Raw genomic sequence first — 18,036 nt, 5'->3', positions numbered from 1 at the left:
GGGGGAGAGGTTTATGGCGGGGTGGGAGGTTGAGCCAAATCGCCTGGCTGCTGGTTACATGCAGCCAGACACCAGGGCAGTTAGAAGAGCACAGGAGGGCGCAGCGCGCATCAAAGAAGCTTTGAAAACCTGTTTCATGACTGGCCAGGCTACGGTGTGAAAAAGTTTGTTTGTTTCTCCTTGATGAAACCCCCCGCCCCTTGGTTCACTCTACTTCGCTGTAAGCTAATCACCCTCCCCTCCTCCCTTCTATCATCGCTTGCAGAGGCAATAAAGTCATTGTTGCTTCACATTCATGCATTCTTTATTAATTCATCACACAAATAGGGGGATAACTACCAAGGTAGCCCAGGAGGGCTGGAGGAGAGAAGCACCAGGATGGGTGGTGGAAGAGGGAAGGAGACACAGCTCTTTAAAAGTTTAAAACTTATTGAATGCCAGCCTTCTGTTGCTTGGGCAATCCTCTGGGGTGGAGTGGCTGGGTGGCCGGCGGCCCCCTCACCGCGTTCTTGGGCATCTGGGTGAGGAGGCTATGGAACTTGGGGAGGAGGGTGGTTGGTTACACAGGGGCTGTAGTGGCAGTCTGTGCTCCTGCTGCCTTTCCTGCAGCTCAACCATACTCTGGAGCAACATCCTGTGATCCTTGTGAAACACATGCAGCTGGTGGAGAAAAAGAAGGGACAGTGGTTTTTAAAAAGACACATTTTATAGAACAATGGGTACACTCTTTCATGGTAAACCTTGCTGTTAACGTTACATACATAGCACATGTGCTTTCATTCCAAGGTCGCATTTTGCCTTCCCCCACCGCGTGGCTAGCCCCTCATCCCTCCCCCCTCCCCGTGTCTAACAGCAGGGAACATTTCTGTTCAGTTACAGGCAAACAGCCCAGCAGGAACGAGCACCTCTGAATGTCCCCTTAAGAAAAGCACCCTATTTCAACCAGATGACCATGAATGATATCACTCTCCTGAAGATATCACAGAGAGATAAAGAATGGATGTTGTTTGAATGCCAGCAAACATATACTGCAATGCTTTGTTGTACAATGATTCCGGAGTACGTGCTACTGGCCTGGAGTGGTAAAGTGTCCTACCATGGAGGACGGAATAAGGCTGCCCTCCCCAGAAACCTTTTGCAAAGGCTTTGGGAGTACATCCAGGAGAGCTTTTTGGAGTTGTCCCTGGAGGATTTCCACTCCATCCCCAGACACGTTAACAGACTTTTCCAGTAGCTATACCAGCCGTGAACGCCAGGGCAAATTAATCATTAAACATTCTTGCTTTTAAACCATGTATAATATTTACAAAGGTACACTCACCAGAGGTCCCTATTCCACCTTCAGGGTCCAGGGTGAGAAACAGTTCCTGGCTATTGGGAAAACCGGTTTCTCCACTTGCTTGCTGTGAGCTATCTTCCTCAACCCCAAAACCTGATTCCGTGTTGCCTCCATCTCCATTAAAGGAGTCAAACAACACGGCTGGGGTAGTGGTGGCTGAACCACCTAAAATGGCATGCAGCTCATCATAGAAGCGGCATGTTTGGGGCTCTGACCCAGAGCGGCTGTTCTCCTCTCTGGTTTTCTAGTAGGCTTGCCTCAGCTCCTTCAGTTTCACGCGGCACTGCTTCGAGTCCCTGTTATGGCCTCTGTCCTTCATGCCCTGAGAGATTTTGACAAATGTTCTGGCATTTTGAAACTAGAACGTAGTTCTGATAGCACGGATTCCTCTCCCCATACAGCAATCAGATCCCGTACCTCCCATTTGGTCTATGCTGGAGCTCTTTTGCGATTCTGGGACTCCATCATGGTCACCTCTGTTGATGAGGTCTGCAGGGTCACCTGCAGCTTGCCACGCTGGCCAAACAGGAAATTGAAATTCAAAAGTTCGCGGGCCTTTTCCTGTCTACGTGGCCAGTGCATCTGAGTTGTTTCTTGACTTTAGCAAAGCTTTTGACACGGTCTCCCACAGTATTCTTCTCAGCAAGTTAAGGAAGTATGGGCTGGATGAATGCACTATAAGGTGGGTAGAAAGCTGGCTAGATTGTCGGGCTCAACGGGTAGTGATCAATGGCTCCATGTCTAGTTGGCAGCCGGTATCAAGTGGAGTGCCCCAAGGGTCGGTCCTGGGGCCGGTTTTGTTCAATATCTTCATAAATGATCTGGAGGATGGTGTGGATTGCACTCTCAGCAAATTTGCGGATGATACTAAACTGGGAGGAGTGGTAGATACGCTGGAGGGGAGGGATAGGATACAGAAGGACCTAGACAAATTGGAGGATTGGGCCAAAAGAAATCTGATGAGGTTCAATAAGGATAAGTGCAGGGTCCTGCACTTAGGACAGAAGAACCCAATGCACAGCTACAGACTAGGGACCGAATGGCTAGGCAGCAGTTCTGCGGAAAAGGACCTAGGGTTGACAGTGGACGAGAAGCTGGATACGAGTCAGCAGTGTGCCCTTGTTGCCAAGAAGGCCAATGGCATTTTGGGATGTATAAGTAGGGGCATAGCGAGCAGATCGAGGGACGTGATCGTTCCCCTCTATTCGACATTGGTGAGGCCTCATCTGGAGTACTGTGTCCAGTTTTGGGCCCCACACTACAAGAAGGATGTGGATAAATTGGAGAGAGTCCAGCGAAGGGCAACAAAAATGATTAGGGGTCTGGAACACATGAGTTATGAGGAGAGGCTGAGGGAGCTGGGATTGTTTAGCCTGCAGAAGAGAAGAATGAGGGGGGATTTGATAGCTGCTTTCAACTACCTGAAAGGGGGTTCCAAAGAGGATGGCTCTAGACTGTTCTCAATGGTAGCAGATGACAGAACGAGGAGTAATGGTCTCAAGTTGCAGTGGGGGAGGTTTAGATTGGATATTAGGAAAAACTTTTTCACTAGGAGGGTGGTGAAGCACTGGAATGGATTACCTAGGGAGGTGGTAGAATCTCCTTCCTTAGAGGTTTTTAAGGTCAGGCTTGACAAAGCCCTGGCTGGGATGATTTAACTGGGAATTGGTCCTGCTTCGAGCAGGGGGTTGGGCTAGATGACCTTCTGGGGTCCCTTCCAACCCTGATATTCTATGATTCTATGAAAGTGCTGTCCAGAGCAGTCACAATGGAGCACTCTGGGATAGCTCCCAGAGGCCAATACCGTCCAATTGTGTCCACAGTACCCCAAATTCGACCCAGCAAGGCTGATTTCAGCACTAAGCCCCTTGTAGGGGATGGAGTAAGGAAATCGATTTTAAGAACCCTTTAAGTCGAAATAAAAGGGCTTCGTCGTGTGGACAGGTGCAGGGTTAAATCGATTTAACACTGCTAAATTCGACCTCAACTCCTAATGTAGACCAAGGCAGAGTAAGTAAACAGGATATAGTAAACGGGGTATGCTAAACACTGTTTTGTCGTTTTTTTTATACTGGAAAAAAGGCAATGCCGCCAATGACTTGCAGCATTAGCAGTGAAGGAGAAAGTTTTGGGAAACCAAAAAGACAGTTTTTGTCAGTAAAATCTGGTGTTGTTTCTCCTTTCGTTTGTTTCTTGGAGAAGGTTTTGGTTTGGGGGGTTTTGTTTTGCTGGGGTGGGTTTTTTTTGTTTTGTTTTTTTGGTTGAACTCAAATTTGAAATCTCTGCATTTCAGAGATTTCAGATTCAGAAACATATTCCACTGTTTATCATGCAACCCCTGTACCACTTCAATTATAAAATATTGTCTTAAAAATATACTTGCTAAATATACTTGGTTAAAAAAAATCTGAAAAATTAGTAAGATGCTAAAATATATGAAAAGATAAACAAAGGTGGCATTAATCTATAAGCAAGTAATTTGTTGTATCTATTTACTTTATATTAAGAAGATCATTTAGATCAGTATGTATGTGTTCTGATTAGGATCCCGTAATAAATTGTGCTGATACTGAGGCCAGGGTTTTGCAATATATAAAATGCTAAGCTTCCAGTCCATAAATGTCTTCGCTGCAAATAACCCATAAGTCTATTATCTTTACCGCAGCTGCAATCTGGAGAATGTGCTCTCTTTTAATTTAATTCCCTCATGAATTTCAATATTAACTAAGAAGCAAGCCTGAATGAGCAATACGCCATAAAGCCAGGAGTTCACTAAACCCAGGCCAATGACCCAGCTGGACTGTTCATTTCAGCCATCCCACAACAACCCAAATTGCAGCTTTCACAAAGCAAAATGATCGGTTTTGAAAGAGATCACAGCATGTGGTCAAAAACGCTCAACAATGAGGACTCATAGTTAGGGGTGGTCAGAAAATGGAATTTCCAGCCCTTAGAAATTCTGACATTTTGAAATGTGTTTATATTCCCAGGTGGAGCAAAAAATCAAAATTTCTCGCAGAATGGAAATCCCCCACTCACCCCCTCCAAAAAAAGTGATTCAGAAACTCTTTTCTTATGTAATGTTGAAACTTTACCTTATAAAATATTCAATATATTAAAATAAAATATCATTAAAGCTTTAACAAACTAAAACAAAGTTGAAATGAAACATTTTGACTCTGAAACAAAATGTGAAATTCATAAAAATTTGTTTTGACACCTTCTCATTGAAAATTTGGTTAGAATCCAAACAGAACTGCATTTTCCAATGGAAAACTGTTGTGCTGAAAACGTTTTGACCCACTCTAATCAAAATAACCACTGGTGTTAAAGGGAGCTGTCCAGTATTCTCTACCCTTTCCATTTCTGTACTCTCTCTTTGAGGGCCTGTAATACCTACAGATTTTAAAAAAAACAACTATGTCCATTTGAACTGATTTTATTTCTTTCCATCTACAGTAGCAAGTTTTGCTACACCTACCCTGTTTCTTATATAGCTCACAATCCAACATGGCTTTGTACCTGCTGCCTTATTGAGGTACTCCCAGTCCCCCAGCCTGGGTGTCACAGAGGTACCTGTAGCAATTCAACTAGTGCAGTTTTCTAGGCAAGGAAAGTATGTTGTGTTTGGGGGAAGAGGAGGAAGTGTACAATTCAGAGCCCAACTCTGCAGGAAATCTGTGTGTGGTAGTGAGGAGTGGCATGCCATGGGTGAAGAGCAGGGCCTAGATAGCTACCTTTAAGTATATCCTCCACAGGGTGGATAAAAATTAATGATTTTAAAAGAACGGGATTTTTTTTATTTCAATTGGATTTTTTTGATAAAATGCTTTTTGAGGGAAAAAAACCCTATTAAAACTATAGCTCAAAGTTATCTCATCATGGAATAGGGATTATAAATTCTAATTCTATAGTATGAGACAATATATTCATGTAATATTTAAGAAAAGTTTTGTAAATGAGTTCCAGTAGTTCATGGATTAGGGACCACATTTTATGGGGCTCAACAGGCTTCTGCATAGATTATTTAGGTTAATCTTTCTAGTGGGACTCAGTGCTCAGTCTAGAAGATACCATCAGAGATGCTTAGTTTTGCAGTTTGAGAACTGTGGATTTGTGTCTCCAGAGGTAACATGCTTGTTAACAGCAAAAATGTTTTAAATAAATAAATAATATATAGAGGTGAGAAAAAACAGACCTCAGCTCTATTGTCCCTCTGCAAATCTGTGTACACAGAGTCAATCCCTTACCTCTCTCTAAAAGTGCAAAGTTTCAAAAAGTTCAATGAATAGAAGATTGTTGGGGGTAGAACAGATCTGGACAAGGAGAAGAAGTTGGGAGATAAATGTGAGACGCGAGGGACATATGCTTGTTTTGTTAAAATATTATATGTTTGCTGTTGAAGAAAAAAATCCAGAATACCTAACGTTGTTTTAGTTAAATAAAACAATTTAACTGTCTGTCTGGTGATGTTCTCCTCCTAATACAGATGGCAAGAAAATCCTCCAAATATTAATGATTAACCTGTTGAACTGGAGATAGTTCAGCTCCCAATGACTTCATAAATATCTGCTTCAATTACCTTTGGTAAATGAAATAACCAAACAATCATTCATTTTCTGATATAGCTGTAAAACTAATCTGAAAAGTTTTCAAAATAAATCTGTTTAAAAATGTACAATGTGTACCTCCTAAAAATGAAACCTACGTCTATCTCTGAGTTGTGAAGAATATGTATTAAGGTTATAACAACCAACAAGAATGCACTTTTATGTAGAAAAACATGATTAATCACTTCCTGACTAGTGATTTAAATCAAATCCACCCTGATCCTCCAGTCCTCCCCTTGTTACAAAGATGCATTAGGACAGCAAATGCTACATCATCCACTGGGCTGAAGTGGTCTTCATGAAACAGCTCTGCAGTGGACAATGATGGGAAGAGTCCTTCTGCTTCACTGTCACTTCCAGGGAGACATCCACCTCTCAGCTCACTAGTCGGACTGCACACTAAGCCCCTGGATTTCACCATCAGGGCCCAACTTTGGCATTGTATGTCCACAAGGTGGGGGGGGGGGCACAGATTTTCCAGACATCAAGTCTTCTACTGACATCAGAGAGAGCCACACAGAAATCCAAAAAACAGACTTTGACTCCAACTCAACATTTTATATGATACAAGTATGGTTTTCAGGACAGGATTTGTTCATTGCCTTCCACTCCCTCTGCTGACTCTCTGGAAACAGAGCATAAAGCAATGCAGGCCCTATATAAATATTACCACTCTCTCCCCAACCTTCCATTTCTTGGCAACAAAATAGTAATAAAATACAGGAAGTTGTAATCATGCTCTTGAGCTTGAACAAAAACATCTAAATATAGATTTGGCACAATCATGACACCTTCAAAGCAGACAAAACTTTGAACAACATCAGGGTGAAAACAAACTCTTACACAATTCTTTCTAATGGTTGGAAAATAGCAGCTTCAGACAACATTTTTGAACCTGGGCATTCAAAGTTGAGCTTCTAAATACATATTTAGGCATATAAATAAATGTGGTGCCAGAGGGGCTGAGCACATGAAAATCTCTCTGAGATCAACATGAGGTGCTCATCACCTTCAAAAATCAGGCTACTAAATTTAGGTGCTTGAACATTGATTTACAAGATTAACTTGATGCACTCAGATTAGAAAATTTTGGCTAATACTACTAACTGTTACAATGAGAGAAGGTTGCCTTTTACAATCAGTCCAGCCAGAGCTTTCATACAAAGGAAAGTCAGAATTACAAACCCAAATTGGATATTGCCCATTCAGGATTTGCAAGAGTCACAGTCTGATAAAAAACAAGAGCCAAAATAATAATTTAATAGAAGAAAACAATAAGATGCAGTAGTAACATAATTGCTACTGAAAAGTCATTGGGCTAAATCCTACCCTCTGAAGTCAGTTGAGCTGCATAGGTGTAACCCGGACAGAATTTGCTCTATTCTCTAGCGGGATTAAAGAAGGAACTGTAAAAGCTACAACAGAACCTTAGTATAGGTTGCCATTGACTAAAGTTAAATTACAATGGAACACCTACAAAGAAAAGGTACAGAAATTCCAGCATCTACTCATTATGATAGAACACATATTTAAAGTGTTATTAAAGTTGGGATAATGGAGAGGGTTACACATTGTGCAGGTACTTGTGAGCATTCCTTAGTAGAGGTCAATGATCAATTACTGCATGAAGATACAGTACATGTGATAGATATGAAATACATACACTCTAATAAAATGTCTCTACAATGCTATTCATGAAGCACAAGGTATTAACTGGCCACTGTGGAACTCCGATAATGTTTATTTTAAAAGTCCAAAGCCCCTAAAACAATTGAGAATCAAAGCCATTTCAAGAGGGAGGAACTCTAAATAAACTAGACATTAAAAAGCTCTCTTTTCTGGACGTAGTCACTGAAATGCTAGAAAACTTAGGTTAAAACTATACATACTGCTGACAAAGGAGCACAGGTCCTGATCCAGCAAAGCCAAGGCACTTTTTGCATACTTACAGTTACATGCATGCGTAAGTGCTTTGGGGATCCAAAATAGTCTCTCCTGTATCAGTGCTGAGACCTAATCCTCTCCCATTGAAATCAACACAAACATCATATCAAAGGGAATAAGACCACTATGAGCAGAGAATACGTTCCCACATATTTGTGTTCTAGTCAATAGAGTCACTATGTGACTTTCAAACCCAGAATTAATAAATACACTCAGCAAAGCAGATTGCAGAATGCAGATTGCAGAGGGAAAGATATGTGAGGCCAGGCTAAAATGGGCTGTATCAAGGAGGGCCAGAACAAAATTAAGTGAGGTAGTGCTCCATGATTAAACAAACCACACAGTATTCACAAACAGTATCTAACGGCATTTTCTGGTATGTTTCATGATCGTTTACCATAAAGAGCACCAAGAGACAGAAACATGAACTTGATGTGGCTTCTCCATACATTTCAGGGTGGAAAGAAATCTCATGGGTGGAAGTTAGTTCCTTTTTGTTTCTGTAATGCTCTAGTTTGGTAATACCGACATTTGCCAATTGGGGAACAACAAGTTAGATTCCACTGCCTCCCCCCTGCATTCTCAGCCCTATCTCTAATTAGCCCTTCACTGATCTGATGATATCTCACACTGTTGGCAAGTTAGTACTAGATGAGAAGGAATGCTATTTGCTCACATCCTAAAATCCTCTTCTTTGTGCCTCCCCATTTCCTCTCCCCAAACATTGCTTTAAATGAAGTTTTGCTATAAGCTGTCTGAGTTTTAGAGTGTTGTTATGACCTACTTAAATTTCATCACTGAGCAATGATAAGCCTGGTACTATTTTAAGTCTATTTTAAACTCTGGCTTCAGGTTAAATTAGTGGGGGGGGGGGAAACCAGGGATAGAATTAGATAGGAATTACTCCCAAAACAAATGAAAATTACCCTAGTCATTTTGATTTGTATCATATTCAACTTACCACTGTGGGAAAGGAAGTATGAAAAAGCAAGAGGTCTACTTTAAGACAGACTGCTCTCAACTGTCTGTATTTTAGTAACAGTTTCTATTAACCTAAATGATTTCTAGGTGTATACATATAGGTAATTATACTTGGGGTTAAGATTTGGGGTGAAGATGTGTGAGGCTTTGAAAACAGAACCTTATTGTGGTTGTATCATTAAATCATCCAAGCTGAAGTCAGGGTTCATCATTGTTCATCAGGGTTCACCCATAAAGACTGACAGACACAGCTGCATTTCTAATTTCTCTAGAAGAAGACTTTGTTAAGCTGGTGACTGTCTGTCAGTGGCCTTCAAGATAGGAAGATATCTTACCTTTGGATGGGGTAACATCTTAATAGGGCACTAATTCTGAAAGAGTTAGGCATGCAGTTGTGCATGCGAAATGCACATGCATAAGCCTAATCATGTATACAGTTTTGAAAATTATATCTGCAACAGAATTAGCTATTTGTGTGTACACTTGCTTGAGTGACTGAAGTAACTGTTTCAGAGTAGCAGCTGAGTTAGTCTGTAACCGCAAAAAGAAAAGGAGTACTTGTGGCACCTTAGAGGCTAACAAATATATTTGAGCATAAGTTTTCGTGAGCTACAGCTCACTTCATCGGATTCATGCAGTGGAAAATACAGTGGGGAGATTTTATATACACAGAGAACATGAAACAATGGGTGTTACCTTACACACTGTAACAAGAGCGATCACGTAACGTGAGCTATTACCAGCAGGAGAGCGGTGGGTGGGGGGAACCTTTTGTAGTGATAATCAAGGTGGGCCATTTCCAGCAGTTGACGAGAATGTGTGAGGAACAGTGGGGGGGGGGAATAAACATGGGGAAATAGTTTTATTTTGTGTAATGACACATCCACTCCCAGTCTTTATTCAAGCCTAAGTTAATTGTATCCAGTTTGCAAATTAATTCCAATTCAGCAGTCTCTCATTAGAGACTGTTTTTGAAGTTTTTTTGTTGAAGAATTGCCCCTTTTAGAGCTGCAATCAAGTGACCAAAGAGATTGAAGTGTTCTCCGACTGGTTTTTGAATGTTATAATTCTTGAGGTCTGATTTGTGTCCATTTATTATTTTACGTAGAGACTGTCCAGTTTGACCAATGTACATGGCAGAGGGGCATTGCTGGACCAGTATCCCCGATAATGTCATGGCAAACCTGGTGGCTGAACTTTGTGACTTTGTCCTCACCCATAACTATTTCACATTTGGGGACAATGTATACCTTCAAATCAGCGGCACTGCTATGGGTGCATGGCCCCACAGTTTGCCAATATTTTTATGGCTGACTTAGAACAACGCTTCCTCACCTCTCGTCCCCTACTGCCCCTACTCTATTTGCACTACATTGATGACATCTTCATAATCTGGACCCACGGAAAAAAAGCCCTTGAGGAATTCCAACATGATTTCAACAATTTCCATCCCACCATCAACCTTAGCCTGGACCAGTCCACACAAGAGATCCATTTCCTGGACACTATGGTGCTAATAAGCGATGATCACATAACCACCACCCTGTACCGGAAACCTACTGACCTCTATGCTTAGCTACATGCCTCCAGCTTTCATCCAGACCACACCACATGATCCTTTGTCTACAGCCAAGCGCTAAGATACAACCGCATTTGCTCCAACCCCTCAGACAGAGACAAACACCTACAAGATCTCTATCAAGCATTCTTACAACTACAATACCCACCTGCTGAAGTGAAGAAACAGACTGACAGAGCCAGAAGAGTACCCAGAAGTTACCCACTACAGGACAGGCCCAACAAAGAAAATAACAGAACGCCACTAGCCATCACCTTCAGCCCCCAACTAGAACCTCTCCAACGCATCATCAAGGATCTACAACCTATCCTGAAGGACGACCCATCACTCTCACAGATCTTGGGAGACAGGCCAGTCCTTGCTTACAGACAGCCCCCCAGCCTGAAGCAAATACTCACCAACAACCACACACCACACAACAAAAACACTAACCCAGAAACCTATCCTTGCAACAAAGCCCGTTGCCAGCTGTGTCCACATATCTATTCACGGGACACCATCACAGGGCCTAACAACATCAGCCACACTATCAGAGGCTCGTTCACCTGCACATCTATCAATGTGATATATGCCATCATGTGCCAGCAATGCCCCTCTGCCATGTACATTGGCCAAACTGGACAGTCTCTACGTAAAATAATAAATGGACACAAATCAGACCTCAAGAATTATAACATTCAAACTCCAGTCGGAGAACACTTCAATCTCTTTGGTCACTCGATTACAGCTCTAAAAGTGGCAATTCTTCAACAAAAAAACTTCAAAAACAGACTCCAACGAGAGACTGCTGAATTGGAATTAATTTGCAAACTGGATACAATTAACTTAGGCTTGAATAAAGACTGGGAGTGGATGTGTCATTACACAAAGTAAAACTATTTCCCCATGTTTATTCCCCCTCCCCCCCACTGTTCCTCACACATTCTCGTCAACTGCTGGAAATGGCCCACCTTAATTATCACTACAAAAGCTGCCGCTCTCCTGCTGGTAATAGCTCACGTTACCTGATCACTCTTGTCACAGTGTGTATGGTAACACCCATTGTTTCATGTTCTCTGTGTATATAAAATCTCCCCACTGTATTTTCCACTGCATGCATCCGATGAAGTGAGCTGTAGCTCATGAAAGCTTATGCTCAAATAAATTTGTTAGTCTCTAAGGTACCACAAGTACTCCTTTTCTTTTTTCTTTTTTTGAAGTAACTGTGTGAAAAACTGAACGCCTACGCTTTACGACATGGGCCCATCAATGTATCTTTTGTCCTCTGCTCTCAATCTGGTGACTCTAATAACATTTTCACCTTAAAAATCACTCTTGCAGATCACTTAAATATACAGTCAGCTTGTTATGTATGAAACACATAGGGCATGGTTTAACACCAGTGGGAACCATCATGCTCCAAGTCTGACAGATTGCAGCTTCGAGAGGTTTTGACACTGTGGCTGTGATGGAGTCTTCTTTCTGCAGGTGTACTCACAGTCCTGACCAGCAAAACTGTTCAGGGCATCAGATAGTCTGGTGAACCCAGAGGGCCTTTTCTCTCAGAAACACAGTCAAATGTTTCAACCTGGAAGAAGTTTTCTATCTGCTTTGTGAAGAAAACCAGCTTGATTCAGACATGCTCTGTGTAGCATGTTTCTCTCAGAGTGTCATGGATTTCCAGTAGATAGTTGCACAGGACTCAATAGTACTTTGGGAAACACTAACTCCAGTTCCAAGACTGCACCCTTTTAAGCTTTGTGAGAGTGCAGAGGAAGAACAGCACAGTTTCTCAGGGAAGTGTGGCAGGCAGTTCTATATACGACCTAGTTCACCATGAGATTGCAGTTCTCATTTCCAGTGGATACCTCGGATACACAGGCTACATCTACTACCTCCTTCACAGTCCCTCAAGTCCATTCCCCTCAAAGTATTCCAATGAAATTGCAATTTTTGAATCTCATGGAGTTTCCATGAGTCCCTTAGGGTTTTCACAAAACTGTAGGATATGGCCCCTACAGTCCATTAATGTTTTGCTTTACATTAATTTACCTGTGGTAATAAACTAAATTACCCAAATGACAATTTTTAAAAGTCTGATTTACTTTTCATCATTAATTATATGTGTTGACAGCTTGGACAAGGGACAATAGTCAGTTCCACTGTGCCTTATAGTCAACTTCAGATTCAGAGCCAGTCACAAGTCTGATGCAAATTATGAAAGGGAATGTTTACAGATAACAAGATGGTTTCAGAGTAATTTTTAAAAAGTCAGTGAACTATAACTACTGATCTTACTGCAGGTTTTGTAGAAATATGTTACAAAACCTGAATTTAGAGACTCAAATCAACCTGACAGTGTGTGTGTCTAATCTGGGACAAACACCTTTGTATATCAGCAATATTTCAAACCACACATTTAGAAAAAATGATAATACAATTAAGGGGAGAAAGTAGGAAAAGTAAGGATGTAAATAAACAGAGGTGAGTTCCTTAAAGGGAATTCTAAGTACTACTTATATAGGACATGTGTTGGCTTTACTGCTAAACCCAAGTATCAGTAATGGACACCTGCATTTCTCTATTTGATTTTTCATTTACAAATATCATTAACTCAAAGAAATAAGGTATAACCTTTAATGCAAAAGAAACAGAAGTTACCAAACATATGTACTGCCTAATATTTTGTTTCTTTTGCTAATGTAAGATGAAATATTAATCAGCAAAGTCTCCTAAGGCCTAATGAGAAAAAAGTAACACAGACAAGCAACTCAAGCAGTGCAACAGGTTTGAATGTTTGAGTATTAGCTAAAGGTTAATCTAATAATAAAAATTGTTCTATCCCCTTCTAAATAGCAATATTTTGAAATGGTTGTTTGTCAATTAATATAAATTATACCAAAACACTGGAACACACTTTGATGGAATAAAAATTACAATAAGCTTCCTAATTCTGATTGATCGTATTTTCAGAAAAGTAACATTTTCAAGGCTTCTTGTGGGAATACTTCAACAATTAGTAACCCCTGACTTAGACAACCGGAAGCTTTAATTGTTCAGCTAACTTCCAAAAGAACATTTTTTTCAGTTCACTGAACTTATTTCATATTCATTGTGATTATCTTAAAACACACATATACCCAAATCTTATATTTAAGAACCCTGACCACTGATCTATGCATTTCTAGTCAGCAAAATGACGCTCTATACAGACACAAATGCAGAAAAAAGATAGTATAAGACAATTGATCTGAAGCCTTTTGAAAAGAACCCTGTCTGCTGAAAGATGTTGCAAGGGACAACAGTTCTGCCCTCTAGTGGAGATCCTTCCTATTCATCAGCAGCACAAATATTTAAAATTTAATTCCACAACCAGGAATGTTTTTCATAGAATATCAGGGTTGGAAGGGACCTCAGGAGGTCATCTAGTCCAACCCCCTGCTCAAAGCAGGACCAATCCCCAATTTTTGCCCCAGATCCCTAAATGGCCCCCTCAAGGATTGAACTCACAACCCTGGGTTTAGCAGGCCAATGCTCAAACCACTGAGCTATCCCTTGTTTACAGCCAAACACATTTGCTATAAAATTACTGATTGCTAAACATCAGACCTCAAGGCTACTAGACAAATGATTATTATCTCAGGAAGTTTGAAGGGACTAGTTCTGAACTTCTGGCAAAAGCTATACAAAACCATGGCTCAGCAAACTGTGGGTCAGTTTTATATGAAATCATGATGTTTATTTGATAACATTCCATAAAATCCTCTCTTTAATCCAGGTATTCAGGAACCTATACCACATGTATTGTTTGCATTCCTTTCTATTTTTATTTCATTTCAATTACAAGAATGTATTTTACTCCTGAGAATGTAAATAATGCACAGCCCAGACACAAACTATAATCAAACTCCCATTAAGCATTTGCAGTTACTGCAAAGATTTTTGGTTCAGTTTAAAATTTAGAAGACTATATTTAAACGTAACTGAGGGGCATGGTATTGACCTTAGTGTGTAAGTAAAACTTCTAAATGGCACTTTTTACATTTCAGACCACATTAACTGAAGTTGAATACAGATGTTCATTTTCAAAATGGTATTTCTTGGACATATGGATATAAAAATTCATGGAATAACTTTCAAAATATATTTTTTGTTGCATTCAGGTCTCCTTGTTCTGCAAAACAGCACTCTCTACTTGCTATAAGAAATAGAGTCTATTAATCTATTGTGCTTCTCTATCGAAGAATGAAAGAACCATACATATTAAGGCTGAATGAATTTCAGTTTCTATTATTGAATTTCAGCAGCATGCTTGTGACAGTAACATCATATTTTCAGAAACAGGATTTTAAAAGGTAACAAACCTCACAACAAGCTGCCTGTCAAAAATTGTCATTTAAAATTTCCATTTTACTGTTACGAGAGAAGATTATCTCTTACAGATTATTTCATCAGCACTTGTTTAAACACAAAAATAAAATTCACCTGTATAATAATCATCTTGGTACTTTACACCATAGATCCTATTCATTCAGCTTAAATATTTTTCCTTAACCTGTTAAGACACACCACATTAATAAACCAATAAAAGATTAATGAGCAGATGATATGCCATTCTATTTAGTGCTGAGATAGACTTTATTAAAATAATGCAACTCTAAAGCCTAAATCAGCAATGAATGACCAGCAGTGTACATTGATCATTCACTTCATCAATAGACTGTATTTAATCAAGAAATTATTGACACTTCTTCTGCACAAACACACCTACAGTGGAAGATTAATGAACTTCACGTGCTCAGATACAGCCTTACATCTTTTTTTTTTCAGAGCCCCACCCCTTTCCTTTATTTTCCCTAGTGATTTACTGTAAATAATATTAGTGTATGTTTCCTAAAGGCAAAGCCCTAGAAATGGCAGCACCAGGTTGGACACATACATGCTGAACAGGAGTATAATAAAACCTTCCTTCTGGGTTTTCCCTGAACTGACATAAGAGCCCTCAGCAACCTGCTGGGCTACCTTGTCATTTAGCAATTCCTGAACTCAGTGGTAGGCCCTCCTTGTCTGGCATAGCCCTAAGTGGATGTTTTTAAAACTCCTACATCTATCCTGTTCGAGTCACTCAACTCTTCACATTTGTATCAAACCTTCTGTGCAAAATGGGGTTAGTTTTCTTACAGACTATTTGTAGATGGGCTACAGGACCCAGTTTGGGGTTAACTTTTTGGGTGGCAGGAGAGGGAAAGTAAAGTGTCCTTATGTCTCTAAAGATGGATGTTTAATGATAATACAATACTTGCATTTCCAAACCTAACCCATAATGTTAAACACAGCAGCTTTCAATTGTTATTCTTAGCCTCCTAATATGCTAAAAAATGTTCACCCCACCCGATTCATCACCCAACTTTTCCCAAGCATGCCAAGATTTCCCTGGCAGTTCCCCCTATGGATTACACGCATGCAGAGGTCTATGAGATATGATGACCAGGAAGAGGACCATGTTTTGGGAAAGACTGGGTAGCTGATGAGAATCCACTACATGTGGCTGGCCTGATGCACTAACAGGTGTCTCTAGGAAAGTTTTGAACTAGAGGACCCTAAAAGGGTTACAAGCAAAGGTGGTCAGCCCACGATGCCAGGGAAAGGGCTGGTGCTAAGCACCTGCCAGTACCTAAACTAATGTGTGCTGAAGAGGGGAGGTAAAGTTTACCAGGGACATTTATAACCTGGTTTTGAGAGGTAAGGAGCAACCTCAACTCCAGCTGAAGTCAAAGGGAGCTGCAGTTGCTCAGCACCTCTGAAAATCAGGCCATAAGTGAAGGCAACACCCATTAGTAGAGACCACATGGAGAAAGCAGCCTATTTAGTAACAGCAAGGAACCCGCTGAGCGCAGGGGAGAACAGGGGCTCGCTTTTGCAAGCCGCTGGCCATACAGAGCTGAGCGAAGGGCCAGAGCGGGGAAGTGGCAATTATTGTTGCGCTTTACAAAGGCAGGGTCTCCCCGAAAGGCGATGGGGGCCGGGTCACAGGTCCCCGGAGACTCAGGCTCCCTGAGCGTTCAGCCCAGTTCGGGGACTACTTAAGGCCATTCTGTCTTTGCAGCGCGGCTCTCCCACCGCCCAAGTATCGTGGCTGGGACTGAGACTCCTGGGGCTCGCCCTAGTGAGAAGTTGGGACTCGGGAGAGGAAGATCGCCCCCCGGACCCTCAGCTGAGCGGACCTCAGCTCCCGATTTACCCACAATAAACCCGGGAAGAGGGGGCGGGGAGGTCGCAGCTCCATGAGCTACAAGGCAGCGAGCTTCCCACGGGCGCAGGGGGAAGGGGCAAACCGCCGCATCTCACTGCAGGCACCATCTTCCTCGGCCGTTCAGCAACGGGCGGGGGCTGGCCTCACACAGCACTGGCGCCTGGGGGGGATCAGAGGCCACGGTCGGGGGCTGCCGACCGGCGTGTGCTTGGCCGGGTGCCTCGCCCACCCCCAGCGGCCGCTCCCCCCACCTCCAGAGCAACCCGGCCAAGGGAACTTCAGCAGCAGCCCTTACCCTGAGGTGGCCGCGCCGCCTCCCCGTCCACGAGCTGGACGCGGGCTGCCAAGCACTGGGCAAGGAAGAGCGCTGCAGCCGCTAAGTGGCCGTGCCTCGGGCTCGCCATCGCCCCGCGCCTGCCGGGCTCGCTCGCTGCGCCGCTCGCCTGCGGGGGGGCCCCGGGAGCGTCCTGCAGATCCCACTGCTAGCCGCGGCCGGGACGCCTCTGGTTCGCATCGGCTCCCCTCCAGCCGCGGGGAGACGCCTGGCTCGGTCCCTCCGGCGGGAGCAGCCCCAAGAACGCAGCAGCTGGCGAGGACAAGCCCAGCTCCGGCCGCCAAGCGCCCAACTCTCCCTCCTTGCGGCGGCGCCTGGCCGGACCCCCCTGCCCGCCCAGTGGGAGGGGGGCTGGTGGCTCCTGTCCACGCGCAGTTCAAGGCAAAACCTCCCCCCGGCCCGTCAGCGCCGGCACGGGAGCGACCCAGCTCTGCGCGGCTCGAGGGGAGGAGGAAACAAAATAAGTTTCTCCCCCCACCCCCGGCTGGGCGTCTTGTTGCTCCAGCCCCGTGGGCTCAGGCCAGAAAGGCAGAGCCCGCTCCTGGCAGCGGGCGGCGCAGTCCCGGCGAAGGCGCGGGATGGGGGTCCCGGCGAGGAGCCCCGCAGGGAACTAGTTTGGGGCTGGCGCGGGCGCCTGGCCCTGCGTGGGGAGCGCGCGCCGCCGGCTGGGTGCCCCGAGCGGCCCCGCGCCCCTTTCTCGGGGCCAGGCTGCCGGAAACGACCTGCCCAATTGCTGCACTTTCCTGGGGCTGAGAGAGAGAGGGGGGGGCCGCCCCCCTGCTCCTCGGGAGGGGCGGCTGGAGCTCCGCGCCCAGCGGCCCCCAGCCCACGTCGGGCGAGCCCAGCTCCGCCCTGGCGCCCGGATTGCCGGAGGGCAGCGCTCTCCCGGCCCCCAGCAAACACAGCGGGGGGTTCTGCGAGGAGCAGCGGGTCCGTAGGCAGCGTTCATGTGGGAGGGGGAGCGGGGGGGGGGAGCTGGTGGAGGATGGAGAAAGGGAATCAAATTAAAAAAGGATT

At 43.5% G+C, this 18,036-nt stretch overlaps 1 protein-coding gene across 1 annotated transcript in view; it reads right to left on the bottom strand.

The window, feature by feature from the left end:
- Positions 1-17,776, bottom strand: part of PLXDC2 (plexin domain containing 2) — a 440,899-nt gene extending 423,123 nt beyond the window's left edge. Inside the window, exon 1 of the mRNA XM_084618781.1 lies at positions 16,981-17,776. Within this exon, the coding sequence (XP_084474907.1) occupies positions 16,981-17,089 (109 nt within the window). The 5' untranslated portion in view covers positions 17,090-17,776. The remainder of the gene's footprint in view (positions 1-16,980) is intronic.
- Between the last annotated feature and the right edge of the window lie 260 nt (positions 17,777-18,036).

Source organism: Lepidochelys olivacea (assembly GCF_965140295.1).
Source record: "Lepidochelys olivacea isolate rLepOli2 genome assembly, chromosome: 2".
In the NCBI taxonomy this organism is placed as follows: domain Eukaryota; kingdom Metazoa; phylum Chordata; order Testudines; family Cheloniidae; genus Lepidochelys; species Lepidochelys olivacea.
The sequence above is the reverse complement of the archived record's forward strand: the minus strand, read 5'-3'. Positions and strand labels throughout refer to the sequence as shown.